General features: G+C 38.7%; 1 protein-coding gene across 11 annotated transcripts in view; it reads right to left on the minus strand.

The window, feature by feature from the left end:
* Positions 1-461: 461 nt before the first annotated feature.
* WAC (WW domain containing adaptor with coiled-coil) overlaps positions 462-19,476 on the minus strand; it is a 61,817-nt gene continuing 42,802 nt past the window's right edge. For 8 of the 11 annotated variants that reach the window (XM_075082561.1, XM_075082555.1, XM_075082558.1 and 5 more), the window contains 4 exons: positions 14,909-15,027; positions 8,080-8,266; positions 4,315-4,442; positions 462-1,922 (listed from right to left, as the gene is read on the minus strand). In XM_075082561.1, coding sequence (XP_074938662.1) covers positions 1,853-1,922; positions 4,315-4,442; positions 8,080-8,266; positions 14,909-15,027 — 504 coding nt within the window. In that variant the 3' untranslated portion in view covers positions 462-1,852. The remainder of the gene's footprint in view (positions 1,923-4,314; positions 4,443-8,079; positions 8,267-14,908; positions 15,028-19,476) is intronic. The other 3 variants (XM_075082559.1, XM_075082557.1, XM_075082554.1) reach the window with 1 other exon arrangement.

The raw sequence follows: 19,476 nt of genomic DNA on the forward strand, positions 1-19,476 counted from the left end.
CATTCAAGATTATACTAGTCCCAGTTTCTGAGCAAAACCAAACATTTGCATTATATGAAACACAGCAGCACATACTGGGTTGGAAAGTGAGGACCATGTTAATCTGTCCTGATTTCTCTTTTTTTAATCGTTGGTTATTTCAACTTGTTCCATTTGCAATGTCTTGTTTGGACAGAGCATTCAGCTCCCACTGATGAAAAAACCAGTCCGAGCCCACTCAACATGAGACAAGGTAAAGCAAAAGATCAAATAATGTTTCTGGTGCTGAAAGACAGTATTTTGTATGAACAAAACATGTAGTGTCACATGTCAACACCTTTATCATTAGGTTCTTTTTTTAATCCATCACCTACACTCTTTCTTACTTAACAGACTACTGTAACAGATATACCTCTGCGAATATTAAACTAGTACTGCCATCGCTATTTTTGTTGTTGTTTCTAAGCAAAGAAAAAGCCACGTTTATTTTGTAGTAGCAATAGTTTCTTTTTTATTTTTAATATACTTTAGGAAACAATATACAAAGCTGAGCTTTGCCACCATTTTCAAACGGTGGGTTGCTCCAATTACACAAATTCAGCGTTTTGTGATGGTTAAGAACAGCAGTCAGCACCAGACTTAAACAGTTAGCTACAACACAAACATCCTTCGAAATGAAATGTCATAGTATCAAGACAGGTAAACCAGGAGTTAACATATGACAACTGTTGGGGAGGTGTCTTAAATCATTCTTGTTGAATTTTATATTTCATTAAATATTTTATACACATTTTCCTGTTTACAAGTTTTAAACAAAACCTCCCTTGAGGAATTATTTAAGTACAAAAATGTTCAACAAGAACAGTTCTAATAAAGAGTCCCCAAACAGACCAAATTTTAATGTGTTGACCAAAGGAAATGAAAACCAGTGTTTCTTTGTTTTAACATGTTTATTACAACAGATACAATTCACATCTGACTAGCTTTTTTTTTTTTCCTCTTTCCCCTCCCACAACCATGTTAACATGTTCATTGGGCTATTTCCTTATGTTTGAGCAAGTAATGTACTTTCAGCACACATGCCCAGCAGTACTATAAGTCCATTCTTACAGGGTGCAAATGGAAATACGTTTCAATAATTTATACAAACAAGTGGGTTATGCTCAATCACTGCAATTTTAAGCTACTGTACACAGGAATGAAAAGATTATAGAAAAAGTGCCATAGCAACAGTGCCTTAAGAAAAGAGAAAATTAGAAGCATTAAAAAACTGATAAAATCAGATTTAGGATTTCACAGGGAAATGGAACACAGAAATGAAAAACATTTCTCTGTAAAACAGAAATGGAGAAGCACTGCTCTCGATTCGGTGCAAGTGTGGAAACAGTTGTTTCATGATATTTTGTACATTACCCAAATTGTTGCAGCCTTAGACACAGATCGCCTGGCGCTTGCATTGAATTTTAGGAAATGCAAGATTTCTGAATGATAAATTAACTAGAAAAAAAAAAAAAGAAAGCTAATTTTGCAGACAGGTTTACATGTAAAAGGCTAGGTATTTAGCCACCTCAGCATTGATTAGTTTTGGATGTCTAAGCTCTGATACACATGGCTTCCCATGGCTTCACTCTACAAAACATATTTACAACGTGAAGAATACATCTACAAGAAATCTACATTTCAAGGGTTTTACAAATCATTCTTGTATCTTTCCCCTGAATTTGACTCCCTCCTGTCCCCTTCCCCATGTCAACTTTTTTTCTGCCCAGCTCAACGGTCCAAAGTCTACTCAAATGCAGCTCAAAAGTGTTAAGACTGGGCATCAGTTTAATAGTTCCTGTACTCAAAACCATGTGCAATTGTTTACAACTTTTCACACCATGAAGGAATTCTGATTCTTTAGCTTTTCAAGTTCTTTAATTTGTTGCCTCAAAAATAGTATCCTGCAAGAGAAAAGAAATAAATTAGCATAAACATTGCCATTATACAGAGATATTAACACAAGTACTTCTACAATTTCAGTGTAAAATACCAAGCTTCTTAACCCTATTAATAAAATACAGATATTTTAAAATATATTCCCAATCTGTCCAATCACCAGAAACACTGTATACAAACGCACAGAGACCTGCCATGTTTGACACCTTAGGTCAGAAAATTAACTTGCTGTATTTCATTGTGACTGATACACAGTTATGTTTAAGCCTGCTCTTCATCTAAATTCAACTCCCAGAAAAAGCGGGACGCTGGAAGAGTATATTGAGTAACTGAACATTCTGAAGAATGCCTGTGTCATGCCGTTTTCCAGACTGTACAACAACCCAAAGTGCTCAAACGTTTTTTTAAAAAAGCCATTTTTCTTCTAAGCGCAAGAATTTTTTTCTAGTATTTGATTCTGTGGCTAGTGGTAGTCTCTAGTTATGGTAAACTCCAATCTCAAAATATGTGATCATTAAAAAACATCTAAGAGAAAAAAAATAGCTGTAACTACACATGGCTTTGAAGTAGATTATATTGCTAGCAATTCCCTTCTACTAAACTGACATAAACAACTACTGTGATTTATGAACATTTGGTTTACAGAAGTGTTTCCTAGAATAATTAAAGAATATTTTGAAATAACTTTTCATGATGCCAAGTGTAATGCAAGCATGGGAATGAATTAAGAAAATACTCAGGGAAAGCTGAAGCTTCATAGAAATATTCCATAAAGTCTGAAGCAACTTTAATTGATGCAGAAAAAGCATCCACTTAAGCAGACTTTTGCAGAACACTTTTCAAATATGCACCCAGTTCAATAAAAGTTAATTTTCTACTGAAAAGTAAGTGAAAAACAATTAAAATAGACAAACTAAAAAAAAATCAATTAAACTTAAAAGGTGTGGGCATATAAAATATAGTCAGTAAAAAGTGCGTTTCTCACATGCTGTCAGTTATGGTTACAACAATATACTCGCTTTGCCTAGAGATAAAGTTCCCTCTTAGAACAAATTTAAGTAGTGCTCTTCTGTCCCAAAGTATCAAGATATCATCATTCAAATCTATCGGCTTTGACAACCCCATCCTTTGCGAAAGCCTCTCCTCACCAACTTGTTACTTATGCCATGTACTCCACATCTTTGGGATTGCAGCAAAAATAAAAGATACATGTTATCACAGATTCAAAGTAATAATAATCATTATCCATCGATAGCTTAAGGATACACAGTGTACAAGAAACAAGGTGCTGTTTAGCGAGCTGAACAATGATATTGGCGTGTTATTTCCTATCAAATGCGCACCCAGACAAAAATGAAACCTTAGGAAGTAAAACCTGTAAGAAACCAAGCAGTTCATTAATTATACTCCAGAAATTGTAATTTATGTAATGAAGCTATGACTTAAAATTCCAGAAAGAATGGATGTTTCTGATTCTTTATTAGGAAAGATTTACAAATATACTACAGCCCAATTCTGACTAAACAATCGTTTTACTGACTGCCAAAAAGCAAGAGCTTCTAGGATAAAGCTATTTAAACAGCATGCAACGCTGTTGAAGCAGATTAAAATAGTAGATCAGAATCACTGTATTCAAACTGCAGTGTGACTTAATAGATGGGATAACGTCATTTGAAAAGGAAACTGAATATGAAAGTAGATTCAGGATCATGACTACTGGTGAAAAGTTTCAGCATGTACTGTAAGACTAAATTTTTCAATCTTGCACAAGTGTCTTCAGCAACGTGGTTTTGTATTGCTTGATGATACACAAGACACCCGCTATTACTGACTAAAGAAGAAGTAGTCTACTCTGCTATAATCAACATCTCACTAAAAAACTCCAAGATCTCCTCAGACACCTCCTCCCTAAGTAACAAACATTAATTTTTCCTTAGCTTGTGGTATCAATGACACCTGTTCAGACTTGTTCTGGCTTTAGACCTAATAAATGTCTCACGCAAACTAGTGTTTAAGACCAGTATAAACTGTGCAGATGTGTACCTATGTGATCTATGCATCACGTATGGACAGATATTTTAGAACTATGCTGAACTAGTGTGAGTTAATCAGTTTTTCCTAATGCCCTAATGTATCTGGAAAGATACTTCTTTTCTAAGTGAAAATACATACAGAAGTTGCATATGCATATTTGGTTCTATGCACTGGAGACTAAGAGATATCTTTGTGGGAAACAGGTAGAACGTATGCAGGGAAGACAGCATGCAAACCTGGCAAGTATTAGCATACTTGCAAAGTCATCAGTAAATATCGCTCATGCAAAACAATGCCAAAATGGGAATTCTAATACCAACTGAAAATTATCATTTTGAAAATAAACACAGAGAACACACTTACCTTTGCTCACGCAAAGTTGCCTGAATTTCACATACTCGAACTAAAGACCTTAAATTCTTTAATTCAGTACAAATTTCTGACATATGGACACTTCCCATGTTATGGGCTTCCTCACGTAATCTTGATGCCTGCAACAGTTACACATAAGGTTAGGATTTTGAATCATGCATTGGAAACAACTGGGTGTAGCCAGAGGATTTCTGGCTGAGTGTGTCTTTAAACAGCAAAGCACTCTAACTTCAAAAGGGAACATCAAATCAGAAGTACATTAAATTCTCTACAAAAGCCCACTTAGAATCAGAAACGAACAACACTGGCTGCCAAGAGATAGATAATCCAGGCCCATGCTAAGGCAGTGATAGCTTAGATTTCCTTGATCCTAACAAATGTTTACCCAACCATCCTGAAAGATAGTACATGACAGGCCCCTGAGTTTCCAAAGTAATTACAGGTCTCCATCCACTGTTTCAATGCCAGACTTAAATTTCCCATCTAAATTAAGCCACCGTGACAAAAATAATTGAATGCCATCTTCTTTCTAGCTACCTCATACAGGAAATAAAACTTTTGCAGCCCTTTTCAGGTGTTCTCTTCCAGACAAACTCCATTATTTTAATACCCCCAACTTAGTCAGGTGGAGACAAGAAGTGGTGTAAATTTAGAGGGCATGATCTATCCCCAATTTGTGCATTTCTTAAAGTCTTGTCACTGAACTGGGTATATGACTCCAGAGAACTCTTCAACAGTACCAAGGAGACTAGACTCTGAGGTCCTGTATATCACAATGCAGTAAGGGAAGAGGACTTTTTGCAACTGGCACACCAGAAAAAAAGCTCTGTTTCAAATATATCCTCCCCTGCACTATTACTGTTTAGCAATATTCTTCTCTGCTACACAGGGTCTGGCTGGGATGGAGTTCATTTTCTTCACAGCAGCCCATATGGTGCAGTGTTTTGGATCTGTGACCAAAATAGTGTTGATAACACACCAGTGCTTTAGCTATTGCTGAGCAGTAGTCCTTGCACAGCATTAAGGGTTTCTCCCTTTCTCTCTCTGACCACCCCACCAAACAGGTGTAGGCGGGTAAAAGGCAGGGAGGGAATGCAGCTGGGACAGCTGATCCAAACTGACCACAGGTATATTCTAGATATAGCCTATAATGTCATGCTCAGCAACAGAACTGGGGGACAGTTTCCCAGGGTTGCCATTGCTCGGGCACTAGCCAGGCATCAGTCAGCTGGTGGTAAGTGATGGCTTTTGCATCATTTCCTGGCGCCCCCCTCCCTTTTACTTATTAAGCTGTCTTTATTCAACCCATGAGTTTTCTTACTTTTGCCCTTCCCATTCTCTCCCCCATCCCACTGGTGCTTAGCTGCCCACTGAGGTTAATCCACAACATCTGCTTAAGTACTTGTATACTTTTATTTTTCCTTCCCCAAAATAGCGGTATTTAGCACAGGTCTTCAGCAACTTCTGGCATTTCTCCAGTTCAAAGCAGCAGTTTGTGATCTAATTCTCTACATAAGTTTTCTTTTCTGGAGCATGCTGACACCCAGGAGCACCCTGGTCTCCAGTAGGACACCATTTCACGTGTCCTCTCTACACAGCTCCAAAGCCTTGAGACTGATAGCAAACTATCAATAACAACTTCTGAAGTACTTCTTTTGAAGCCACTCATCTTAAAGTATTCTCATTTAAATGGTCTGAAAATAATTTTTGCATACAAGATTCTTGTTAAAAGGTTTAATAGTCTTGCTGCAAATCAGGTATAACGTTTATTGCTTTCCCATATTACCGAAGGCTTATACTTTATCAAAAGAAAAAACCAAAACAAATTAAAAAACCCACACCAAACCCTGGCATAATTTCTTTCTAAAAGGTGCGTGCTGACTATTATCAGGGTTTTCTTTTCAGGTGTTTCTAAAGAGGTAAATTCATCATTTTTTCTACTTTGATATTGTTAAATACTCAAAGTACCTCTACAATTACTCAGTTGAGACCACCTACAATTCTGTTTCTCACATTCCTGAAAGGTAAGATGGTCATGTTGATTATTTTCCGATTAACCACATTACGGGATTTCCCGTAATGGGAAATCCGTAACGGGAAAACTTTCCAGTTTTCCAAATTAACCACCTCTTATGAGTACTGTAAGATAACTGCTAGTGGTTCAAGACTGTTTTAGCTATTAATTACTGCACAGTACATTTCTTCAAGTCTGACTGCTTTAGCACATAATACCTGTCCTGGCTCACCTGATTTATTTACTTATTTTTCAGTTTACTCTGGCATGTGCTCTTATGCCCTAATTTCAATTTAAGCTATGCATCTGGTTAGAAATCTGAAGAATCCAAGACACTGCATATTTTAGCCTCTCCACTTTCATTTAGCTTACCTTCTTCACTATGTATTGCACCTATACTCTCATGCATTTTTTCTTCTATATCAAATATCTGACTTAAGTCCCTCAAGTGTTACTATTCAGAACTGGTCCATAAACAACACTATCACATGAAATAATCTGAAATGCCAGACAAGACAATACACCATGTAACACTTGGCACAAAAGTAAAAGTATCAAACTGAGTACATGACTGCCTAGCATTAGCTGGTGTTTTTTTTGTTTTGTTTTGTTTTTTTTAAAATCTGTTTATTACTGGTAGTGGGGAAAAAATGGCCTATGAACTCTATAAATCTATACTTTCTGCATTAAGATATATGTAAATTCAGCACACAGTGAAAATAACACTATCAAAACTATGCACCAAGGTCATAGAGAGCAGTAGCTATGCCGCACCATTTCCTTAAAAACACATTCCACAGCAATGGATCAGTCAAATTACTCAGTACGGGTCAGTAATGCCTCCAAACTAAATTTTAAAAAATTAATAAAAAGAAACAAAACAAGAACCCCAAGCAGAGTCCAAAGGGGGTACCACTCTAGGCTGGGCTTCTAAGAGTCATCCTGCAAGTTACTACCCAAAAGCATCCAGTGTGGGCTTGAGCCAGCATGTAACCACTCTTCAGAAGACCAAAGTAAACCGAGCTAGGTAAGATTAATATTCCATACAGACTGTCAGGCAGGGTGCCCTACAAAAGGACTTGTATTGGTTGAGTCTAATTCAGTTCCTTTGAGTAATACATTCCAAGCAGCTGACGTGCACCCAGTTTCCCTGTATTACCATGGCAGGACAGGTTTCATGCAGTTAGTTATAAAACATAGATGGCAATTCTACTGGACTTCCCATTACATAAAAATAGCCCAAATTCAGTCTGAGCCCTCTACATAATCTTAAAAACTGGGTACAAACAAGGCACAGTTCATCTTTCCCTGTGTAGAGATAACAACCCAGTGACTGAAACTGTGGAGCAGTTTCAAATATTTTAACTCCGTCACCTAATAAATAACATTTCACACATAAAAAAATTATCATTATAAGAATTTGTTGAAATTTGTGATCTAAATTTCAACAGAACTTTGGCAGTAAGGTAACAGTTAGGAGGATAGGCATTCATCTGAGAGAATTTCAAAAGCACCAGTACTTTAAGTGAGACTGAAAATACTCAACTGCTGAATGGCAACCACATGTAAAACCTGCAGGTCTGGCCTTATCTCTCTCCCCTCTCCTCTTTTCTGGCTAAGGCCAAGCGTCAGCGTTTTTTAAAATACTTTTAATTCCTAGAAAAAGCTACCTGTGCAAGAAAACCAGAATTTAAGCTATACATTTTGCAGTCTCACAGGGAGCAAAGCACAAGTGTACTCACCTGCTTTTCTGCATGATCTGCAGGCCAGCCTTGAACATGCTTTATAAGATTTTCATTGAAGTGTGCTGCTAGCGTAGGTGTTAACGAACAAGTGGGTCGTACAGATGTATTTTGCGGTGCAGGTGTTGAATTTGATGCGCTAGTGCTAGAGGTATGATTTGGACCTGGTGATGGGCTTCTTTGACTACTAGAAGAAAGAATTTTTTAAAAAGTGAGCATTTAAAAACCTATATAGCCTATACAGAAATAAACACTTAGAATTCTTTGCTTCCAGCCACAGAAACACATAAAACATTAAACCACAAGTAAATACTTCTCATAGACCAAACCTGTGCCACTTTTCCCACAAACCTCCTACTTGTATGGGAACTGTTTGAGTGCTGCAGTATAACAGGGTTTTTTTTTGTTCAGTTGGTTTTTTTTTTTTTTCTCTTCTTAACTTTGAGAGTGACTCAAGAGATGTAAGCTGTGTCTACGCTTTAGTATTGGATAGAGAATACATATATACAATGTTCTTCCTTCAAAATAGCTCCAAACCTAGGATTTTCAATAACAATTTATCAGATGGAGTTGAGCAGGTTTGTTGAGCAGAATATTGGCAAGTGTCACAATAATCATTAACTACAAAGCCTGATGTCCTTATCTAAAAATATAGCCATATGGGCTTTGAGGATGATAACCATTTAGTCATGCCAAAACACAAACACCTAGGTGACCTTATGATACTGCACATCCTCACTTAAAGCGCTCAAGATAACAAAAGCACCACAGGAGCAGAATGTTTGTAGCTGCCAACTTGACTACTTTACCGGAACGTATTCATGCTCCCGTTTTTCCAGTTGGTTTTAACCTGTTGCTGGAGAACAGATGCATGGAGATACAGTCAGCTGATATGCGTACTGTAAGACAAATGAAAAACTCTGTGCCTTGGACAAAGCCTTTGACTGTCCTCTTTCACAGAATGGTAGGGGTTGGAAGGGACCTCTGGAGATCATCTTGTCCAACCCCCCTGCTTGAGCAGGGACACCTAGAGCAGGGGGCACAGGAACGTGTCCAGGCTAGTTTTGAATATTTCCAGAGAAGGAGACTCAGATCTCCATATGCAAGCAAACACAACATTTACATTATGTGAACACTACATCAATACACAGCTTTTCCAATTCTGTTTTGCAACTGTAATTCTTGGTCAAAAACTTTTCTAATTTTTACTAAAAAACTCTAACATTGACCTTGGCTAGCAGTTGTTCTTAAGAGTCCCATCTCTTTAGAAAAGCCCATTCCTTCTGTGATGACTAAAAAAGGTGGGTACTGCTTAGGTAAATCTTTGGTAAACAGATACGTCTGACTAATCATCAATGACTCTGGTACTCCCAATCTGCAAATACTCCTCCACCCTACGCTTGGATGCTAAGCTCTCTAGGTAAAGAAGTAGGGGGTTTTGTTTCTCTTGTACCACTTCTCTCAATAAAGCTACGATATACAACCTAAACACCTAACATTAAACCCAGCAAGCTACAGAAGTTCGCCCTAAATATGTAAAAATCACTGATACTTAAATTTACTTTCCACGAGTCCAGAATCCCAGGTATCAGGGCCAGCATGAACACTACACTCTCATACCACATGAATCCAACCACATCTGACACAACTGCCACAGCTGCAGCTACACAGTTCTGCTACGTTTAAGAGCTCATCACTATTCTTTAGCTTCCATATTGTCAGCAACAGACAACTCCACTGCAACTTTCACCAGCATCCAAACTGCTATTTGGTACATCGCCACTATCTAATGCAGGATCAGAGTACGGGGGTTTGTCTCTTCCTTGTCAGCACTGCTGTCCAGGTGATCTGATCTAGGAAACTAGAACTTGTGCTGGGAGGAGTATATAACCCACGGTGGGGAAGCTCAGAAGCTGACATTTCAGCACATCCCTTTCCTACTCCCCCATCCCTTGCAGAAACGAGGCCTCTATACTCTTACTTCCCTTTCCAGCATTCATTCAATCACCCCACACACACACTCATAGAGAGGGGCTCAGTTCTTCCATTTGCTAAGAAGAGGTGGGACCAGTGCTCGTTATCCATGCGAACATAGACAAGGACAGACCAGGATGAAAACAGTCTGCTCTGTCCTCTCCACACTTTCAAGGGAAGACAAAGAAAGCAGTAATCTTGAGCAAGACAGAAGAACATCGCTTGCACCATAACAGTGATGGTACCTCACAGTTACGATATTCTTTGGCACTACAGGGACTGAGAAATAGTAGTACTAATTGTGTTAAGTACCTAGCCATTACTCATAAGATTGTGTTTACAATCATTCTCCCACTGGCAGCAGCTTTTCAACACAGGCCATAATTTCAGTCTGTTTCTTAGAACTTTAAATCACTTGCAGGCACATAGAAAGTAATACAAAGAAAAAAAATTTGAGAGGAATCTTAATTCATCACATAACCTACCTACCTTGAGGACTGAAATAATCCTAGCAACTATCTTTACAGTCGAGTCCAATGCCCAGTCATTTATCCCAATCATTCACACTTGCAAAGAATTACAGCAAGTTTCCAAACAAACATTCAGCAAGTTAGGTACATCACACTGCTCTGCAGCAAACACTTTAACCTCATTCCTTCCAGTACCCCCAAACTTTTTTAAAAGCTTAGAATATAAAAAAAAATTATGCAGAAAGATTTTGGCAGGCAGCTTTGTTATGAGTTTTAGACATTAATTTCCCTTGATTTCAGGCAGCAGAAGTTGCAAAAAGGAATATACGATGTAAGGGCGGGGGAAGTTAAGGAATGGGTGGGTTGCCCCTCTACAAGGCAAAGGAACCTAGAGGCAACAGACATGAAAAAGGCCAGAAGAGTCAGCAACTTTTTTTTTTTCCTGGATTTTTATGGCTATGGTCTGCCCTCAGGCCTCCCACATGCCCAAGCACATCAGCAGAGTCAGTGGAAGTACACTATTACCTACAGCAGAGGAAGAAGTTAACAAACAGTTAAGCCAACTGGACCAAGTCCTGCACCAGGGGAGGAATAACCCCATGCAACAATACTGGAACAACCCCATGGAACAGCACAGGCTGAGGGGATAGAAAGCAGCTTTGCAGAAAAGGACCTGAGGATTCTAGTGGACAAGTTAAATGCAAGTCAGCGATATATCCCCATGGCAAAGCAGGCCAAGCACATGCTGGGCTACATTAGCAATAGCATAGTTGAAGAAAGCAATTCCTCCCCTCTCTTCAGAGCTTATGAGAGCCACAGTATCTGGAGCGCTGTGTAATGGGGAGCCCAAAGCCGGAGAAGAATTAACTGGCACACCAAAGGAATGTGGCCCAGGACCACGCAGATGACTAGGGGGCTGAAGCACATGCCCTATCAGGAGATGCTGAAAGAACTGGGTTTATTCAGTGTGGAAAAAAGGCGGCTTAGGAAAGGGGATTGAAGGATCTTCTTACTGTTTTTAACTACCTATGGGAGAACAGACAGCCAGACTCTTCTCAGAAATGCACAGTGATAGGACAAGAGGCAGAGACACGAGTTGCACCAAGGGAAATTCTAATTCGACATAAGGAAAAACCATTTCACCGTAAGGGTAGTCAAACATTAAAAGAAGATGCTCAGAAATATTCAAAAATCACCGAAATCCCCATAGCAATTCAAACTTGCCGGTCCTACTTTGAGTTGTGACTTGGATCAGATCACATCCAGAAGTCCCTTCCAGCCTAAATTATTCTGTTTCTATGTATTCATACAGCATCAGCACACTGATGGTACAGAGAAAAGCTACATTTACTAAATAAGTAGAACTGAGGCATCACCTTCAATGCTTGTTTACTACTTAGTTCTAATAGGATCAAAGTTCCCCTATGAATTGCCTCCTCTCCATTTATCAACCCAGCTTCTCTGACTCCTACTTCATCAGTAAAAATCACTCCAACACATCAGAAACTTCTCAGGAAAATAAAATAAAAAAATCTCTGCGTTTCTCAAAAATAAAGTTGTATCACATACCATCACAAGATATCCTACCACTGCTATGTTAGCAGCAGGGGGAGCTACGAGTGCAGCAATGATAGTTCCAAACTACTGCTATATCTTTAAATGCTTCAATAAAGCCAAATACCTGCCTCAGCGGCTGGATGAGCTAAAGGTACCTATGCTACAGGTAACAGAATGCTTCCAGAGAAGCAAAAACATCTGTGCAAGAGTATGAAAACAGGGTGATTCTGAAATACACTACTCAACTGCAAAAAATCTTACAACCTACCAAAAATAGGAGGAAACATCTCCCCCTCCACCAGTTTTGCATGTTCTAAGGTAAAGGAAAAATATTCCCAGACCTTTCTGGAGATAGAGAGGAACCAGCGACCTGATGAAACTACTAATTATGGAAGAAAAGCACTCATTTAGTTCCATTTTTAAAGCAGCCATAATTCATGGTGTGTCTTTGGAATTACCTCTTGCAAAAAGACTCACTGTATGCTTATACTGCATTAGTTTCCTAACTTACATGATTGAAACGTTCACAACTAAAGTTATCAGTAGCTATTCACATACTTCAACAGTGCTTCCTCCCAAACATGTTAAAAATAATTTTAGCTCCATTTGCTTAAAACTTCTAGCAATAATAGAAGCAAAGAAAACGTAGTTGCGATTAACTTCTGTACAATTAATCTCTATTTAAGCTGTAGAAAAATGCAACCTTAATTCATAGAACCTCCTTTTGGACCACCTGTCCACAGTTCAGGTCGCTAAGTTATTCATTCCTATAAAAAAAAAAAAGTAACGGGAGTTAGCCCCAAGGGCAGTTCCCGATCCAGCTGACTGCCTTCACCTACAAAGGAAAAATCTGTTGTAGATCAGTTCAGAAGCACTGCCCACACACCGGAAATCTTTTGTGGATGAGTAAATCTACATCTGAGCTGGTCCATTTTCATTCAACTCCACTGCACTGAACAGAAGAAAACACCAGTTGCCTCGTTTTTTTCCAAATTACCTGTTCCTTAATCTTTCAGGTTTTGCAAATGAGACACTTCCAAAAGAAACGTATGAACTTGTGATGCACAATATACTGCTGTCACAAACATGTAAAAATTTGAGATATATAGGATACTAAACAATACTAATATTGTCACAATATCTTTGATATTAGGCTGCACACTCTCATCTATTTGCGCACTGCCTCCTGCGCTGCCCCTTCCTCAAATACGGGATAGTGCTACCTACAAGGCCCCTCCGCTTCAGCGGTACAGCTGCTGGGACAAACTCAGCTTACTTCCTCCAGCAAAATGCCAATGCCAAGCACAGCAATGGTTTGCAGAGGGCCCGTAGATCCCTGAAGGGAACTCGATGTGGGTAAGGGTTATGACAGAGCAGGAAGTCCTATGATCTAAAAGGGGGTGGGGGAAACAACAACACACGATACGGTGTATAGATCAGCAGGCCAACTGCCCACCAGTATCACTTCACACAGACTCCAGGCCACAGTGAATGTTTCCAAGAATAAAACTATCTTCCTTAGCCAGAGGGGAAAGGGTGATAAGCAAAGGACAAAATGCTTTGTGACCGAGAGCTATTCCCCAAAACACAAAAATTCTAAACTTGCTTCTGTTTGTACCCTCAAACTGATATCGCAGTGATTCCAGTAAAGCCACTCACTGGGATAGGACCACCAAAAGACCCACCCTCCCCACACCCCCAAAAAAACAAACCCAAAACTACCCCTCTCTCCCCACAAAAACAACGAAAACTAACACATATTTGAAAATCTAACAGTAAGTTAGATGACACATAACCAAAGGTCCCTTTTACTATTAGTCCCAGAAGGACAGGTAAAAGGACCTCACTATTTTATAACCTGGAAAGTACTACCATGTAGCTTCAGGTATGCTGACAAGGAGAGTGTTGGTTTGTTGTTAGGGGTGTATTTGGTGTTGTTTTTTGGGTTGGTGTTTTTTTTTTTTTTTTTAAGTATCATACCACACACCTTGTGCAACCACTCTAAAAATCTTGCTTTTAAGAAATGCAACACCTTGTAGATTCGCAGGAATCCATTGCGATGATGCACTTTTTAAAAAGTCAACCTGCAATCTCCTCCTGCCACAGTTCTAGACCATGACTCCATCACAGGAGGATCTCAGGACAAATCTTTGGTTACTGCCCCTGGAATCAATATGATAAAGACTACAGCATCCTACAGAGTGAAACGCCCATCTTCCCAGAAGACAATTTTTAGGCAGGATACAGATTCTAAGCCCACCTTGTAAATCCATGGCTAAATGTTCCTATCACGCAATATCTGAATAGGGTGCCACGTTGACAAAAGTCTGGCCAAGGAAAAGCATTTGCGAAACTTACCTCACTTTTAAAAATGTTTTTCATTAAAGCAGTAAAAACACCTGATAAACAAGTTCTTACTAATTAAAAAAAATCAAATAACACTCCAGCAAGACACCACAAACATCTAAGACTAAGCAAATCTATACATAAAGCATTTAATACCATAACTGCACAGAAAAAAAGAAAACCTCCAAACTCAGAAATCACAATACAAGGAATCACTTGTAAAATTTACTCCACAGTGACAGGGCAGAAATATTAACTCTATTTTGCTTCTGTGACTGGAACTCTAGTGGCAGTCCTAAAATGGAGAATCTACCACATTAGCTCTGTAACAGCGGTATTTAGCATCATCCTTTCAGTAGCACCAGAGTTAAAGCATATGTCCAATAAACAGGCCAAAGAAGAATCTACAAATGGTAACACATACAACATACACTGGATCCAGAGAAAAAGAGAGCACAGCACGGAGGAGTATTTCAATATACCTTGAGCGCTGAAGACTTCGTGGAGAGGCAGGTTCATGACCTGCCTGCTTGTCAGCTATTACCGGCTGCTGAGGTGCTGCCTGTGAAGCTGGTCCTTGTTTAACACCTGGAGTTGCAACCTGGAAAGTTCAAAACTTCATTAGATTTCTTCCACAGTAGATATCAAGTGTAATAACCAGAAGAAAACACAGAAATTATAAGTTACAAGACCAGTATGGGGTTTTTTTGATACAAGGTCCTTTGTTGACAGAATTTTTATACTCTTCACAGGGTACTTCTTTTTTTTTAAAAAAATCATGTCTAGTTCCACAACTGTGATAGTTTTTTTTACTAAAATAGAAGGAGTACTTAATAGACATAACAGAAGAAAATTTAGATACATCTGACTTGTCAAAATATTGCAAGTTTATTAGGTAAAATAGTTACACCAAATTTCATTTTTGAGCATATCTTCCATGTGAGCACCAAGCTCATTTTCAACCTCAGCAGAATTGTTCATTATCCAAATAAAAATTTTCACTTAAATAGTTAAAAGCTCTTTACTTGAACATACATTACACAGTGTCAAGAGCAGAATTAGATCATAAGGGTATTACAATATCTCTATCAGAAATGGAAGAAAAAAACCCTAAAGCATATTTATCAGTCTGCTACTCTACCTTTTTAAGTGTTCTTTCAGTTCTAAGTTAATGTATGGCTTAAAAAAAGAGTCATCAGTAGGTATTTGCTTTTAATTTGTAGTACACATTCACATTTAAGATATTAAGACACCAGCAGTGAGATACGGTCTTTTTTCTGTGACTTTCTGAACTACAACAGGATGAAAACTTTGGGAATAGACTAGTGTCTAAGTTATAGTAAATGGAGTTCAAGATTTTTTTTTTTTGCCCTATACTCTGTATACCCCTGCCCCTTTTTAAAGTATGTACAAGAGAGGAAGCAGCTCCAAAATTTATCCCCTGCTCTGGAAAATCAAGCTAACAATTTTAAGAAAGAGGGAGGGAAGAAAAACAGGTTTTAGGGATCCATAAAGACAAAAAACATAAGTCAGGCAGCCTGTCTGGCATTTGCTGACATCAAGCTGGTGTAGATTACTAACTAGGTCATCTGAACCTCCAGAAATTCTCTCAGTTTCAGAAACAGACTCCTGTGAAACAAACCACAGACAACAAGTCAGATGGACCCTGCTAAAGCAAACTCAAGACATAAGTTCATTTATTTAAATATACATGAAATCCTAACGTAATCTCAAACATACTTTTATGTCTAAGCGGAAAAGCCACCTTTTACAATTATCATTAAAAGTCAAAAAAACTCTGAATAGCACATGAAAAGGTCATGGTTCTGGAAAGGTAAAGCAAGAACATTGTAAGCTCACTCTGTGTTGAGAGCAACAGAACTATACAGTTGAGGGGGGCAGAATAATAGCAATTCATAAATTGCTTTATGAAGAAAGACTACTCAAATATCTTTATGAAATGTATGACATGAAGAACTTTACTATCAATGCCTGAATTTTGCTGACCCTGTGAGATGTAACAAGAAGTTGTTTGAACAGAAGGAACAATTTCAAAAGGAAAGTCCATCAGAGATAATACGATCACCTTGCAGATCCAAACCAGAAAACTAACCAGCTCATTGGCTAGTAAAAATAAAAATGGATTGTAGAGAAAAACTGGAATTTGTGAGATACTCAAGCCACAAAAGCTCTTAACTATTCCCTATTTTCCAAGTATTTCAAACACTGGAAGTAAGTGTATGAGGAACAGAAAGATAATAAGGGCTAAAAAAAAAATGAAAAAATCTATAGGCTTGATAGGTCTGTGTAACAGATACTTTACACAGCTACTTTGCAGAAATTCAGAAGAGTTTCTAAGCATACAACACTGGCAGGGCTAAATAGCAAAACATGATGCCTAGGATCCTGGAGTGTGTGACACCTGAGCTGCTGTGTGCATACAGCACACCTCCAGGCAGACATACCAGCTTGAGCTTAAAGGCAGTACAGACGTGTTCATGCAGTCCTAAGTAACAAGCCCTACTGTGCAAATTGGCTGTTCCCAGAGCCAGCCCAAGTATGTGGGCTCTGCTTGTGTGGTGCCAGTTCAGCTTTGCCTACACCTGCTGCACAGAAGCACCCTAAGCCAACGAGCTTGTGCTCTGAAACCAAGTGTGTCCTGGCACAGCACCACATCTTGATCATGCATAATTTACCTCGAACTCTTTAGAACTGGATAAGCTAACCTGATTGACATGTCCAAAGGAACACTAAAACAGACATGCTTATGCTGGGGCTGTTATCACCTAAGTTCTCATCTCAGTCCCACCTTATGGAATTGAATTATGTGACTACAAGGACTATCAAGAAAGTTCTTTCCCTATTGAACTAGAAAAGTACCTGCTGCTGAACCAGAATTTGTTACTCCTGGGACTAACACACAAACAATTCACATTAATATTTCAACAGCTCTGTTGCTAGCACCAGATTTGAGGAACACAAAAACCAAGAAAAGCTCCTACTGTTGACCATTACTACTAATCTGTGAAGCTACTAGAGATACCTAAAAATAGACAGCTTTTATGGTTATGATTTCCCAGTGTAGTAAGAGTTATAACTTCCTCACAGAGGGATGGGACTGAAAATGTGCCAATGTATACAATAACATACAACAGTCCATCAGGATTAATGGCATTCTGAAGCAAAGACATTATAGCTCAGAATGAGTAACTCAGAAATTTGCTACACTTAACACTCTGCAACCACATTATGTGTGCTTCAAAAATAAACCAGATGTGCAATCTCATGTCATTGTGGTGCAGTCTTAAGGAGAGATGGATTAAAATATAGTAATTTCAAAATGTGTCACAGTATGCTTATCAAAATATAGACACTACCACTTTCAGAAGAACTTCTATAAACATACCAATAAAACACATACTATCCTCCTTTGAAAATACCAGAGGTGAAATCCTGCATGTCAAGTCGCTAACTATAGGCAGTCACACAGCCCTGCATATAAGTGGAAATTCTAATTTCAAACAAAGCATAAAATAATCACTTTTTTTTTTTTGAGGAGTGGCATCCTTGCTGTAGTTAAGACTTACACTAAACTCAGATCAACCCCTCTCAAACCTGTGTTTAGCCTTGAAGTTTTTTGCTTCTACTGAAAGCCTGCAGGAAGGCTTGTGTGTCCAAAAAGTATATTCAATTATACAGTTGGTCTAACCAGGACAGACTAGCCCTACTTACAACACTTGGCTGGCTTTCACTTTCTCTTAAGGCATAGTTTACTACCAAATCACCTACTTCATAGGTATAATGCTGGCCTTTATACTGGGTGAAAGGCAGTGGGTTCAAGTTTGTCTGCACAGTTCTAGCAAAACATCCATAGCAGGATGATAAATACTATAGAAGCTATGCTTTAAAACAAGGATATATGTCTTGGGGGAAAAAAATATCCTGCTGAGCTGTCTTTCCTTCAAGTTTTCTTTCAGAAAACCATTGTAGATAAAGAAGATCCCAAAGGGTAAGTTTTTGCCATGTTTGTAATGTAGCTCATAACCAGAACTTTATTTATAAAGTAGATCCAGATCTCTGGGTTGCAGACAGCAGAAGAGATCAACTTTCAGATACTGACAACTCAAGAAGATTCTTTTTCATATCCCAGGATTTGAAAAGTGCCGGACAACTCCCTTCTTCGTGGCAAGTCTGCTATTTGACAATTTCTTACTTGTCACCTAGCTGTGGGATGTGACCACATAGATGCAGTATGCACTCCAAGGGCAGTAACAAAGATAGGAACGAGGATTAGTACACACACGAGGCTTTCACAATTCATTGTACCATTGTCAGTCACAAAAAGCTGGGAGAACCACTTGGTTTTCTTTGTACCCATGAAAAATTCAAATATAAGAAAATGAGGCATCTAAACTAGAATGAGGAATGCAATCTGTTCTGAAGATAAAGGTATTCTTCAAAGGCCTTCAGGTTCCCTTCTGAGCAGAAAATTGCAAGAAAGACACCTTAGCTAAGCTGGGGTGGGGGGAAGGTGGAGAAGAGCGATTTGGGGTGGGGGGGTGGGGGGTTGGGAATCAAACAAGACTGGTCTCACCCCAAAGTCTAGATTTGTGCTTCTTATGTGATTAAGTTACTACATACTCTGAGCAACATACTGATGGACTGGGTTAAAATATGAGGGTCCCAACCTTGAAAGAAAGATCTGCACAATGAAGAGACAGGACAAGCTCCCATTGCACTAAAACAGCAAACCTCCAGAAGAGGTCCATGTCCTCCTCAACAGACTTCTATTTTTCACAGCCAGAACAACACTGTAAATTGCTCAGTTTCTGTTTTATTTTTTAAAATTTGCCTAAAAGGCACAAGAGTGTTATGCCCTGCAGCTTGACCTATCACTACAAAACTATCGTGAATGTGAAAGGTTACTTTCCACCAGAGGGTGCAAGTCAATAGCTCTGCCTTCAGTCCCCTTTAGTAAACTCCTCCTTCATAACAAGTAGTTGAACCCATTATCTGTTCCCACACTTGCTCTATTATATGAATCAAAAGT

This window comes from Phalacrocorax aristotelis, chromosome 2 (genome assembly GCF_949628215.1).
Source record: "Phalacrocorax aristotelis chromosome 2, bGulAri2.1, whole genome shotgun sequence".
NCBI classification, from domain to species: Eukaryota; Metazoa; Chordata; class Aves; order Suliformes; family Phalacrocoracidae; genus Phalacrocorax; species Phalacrocorax aristotelis.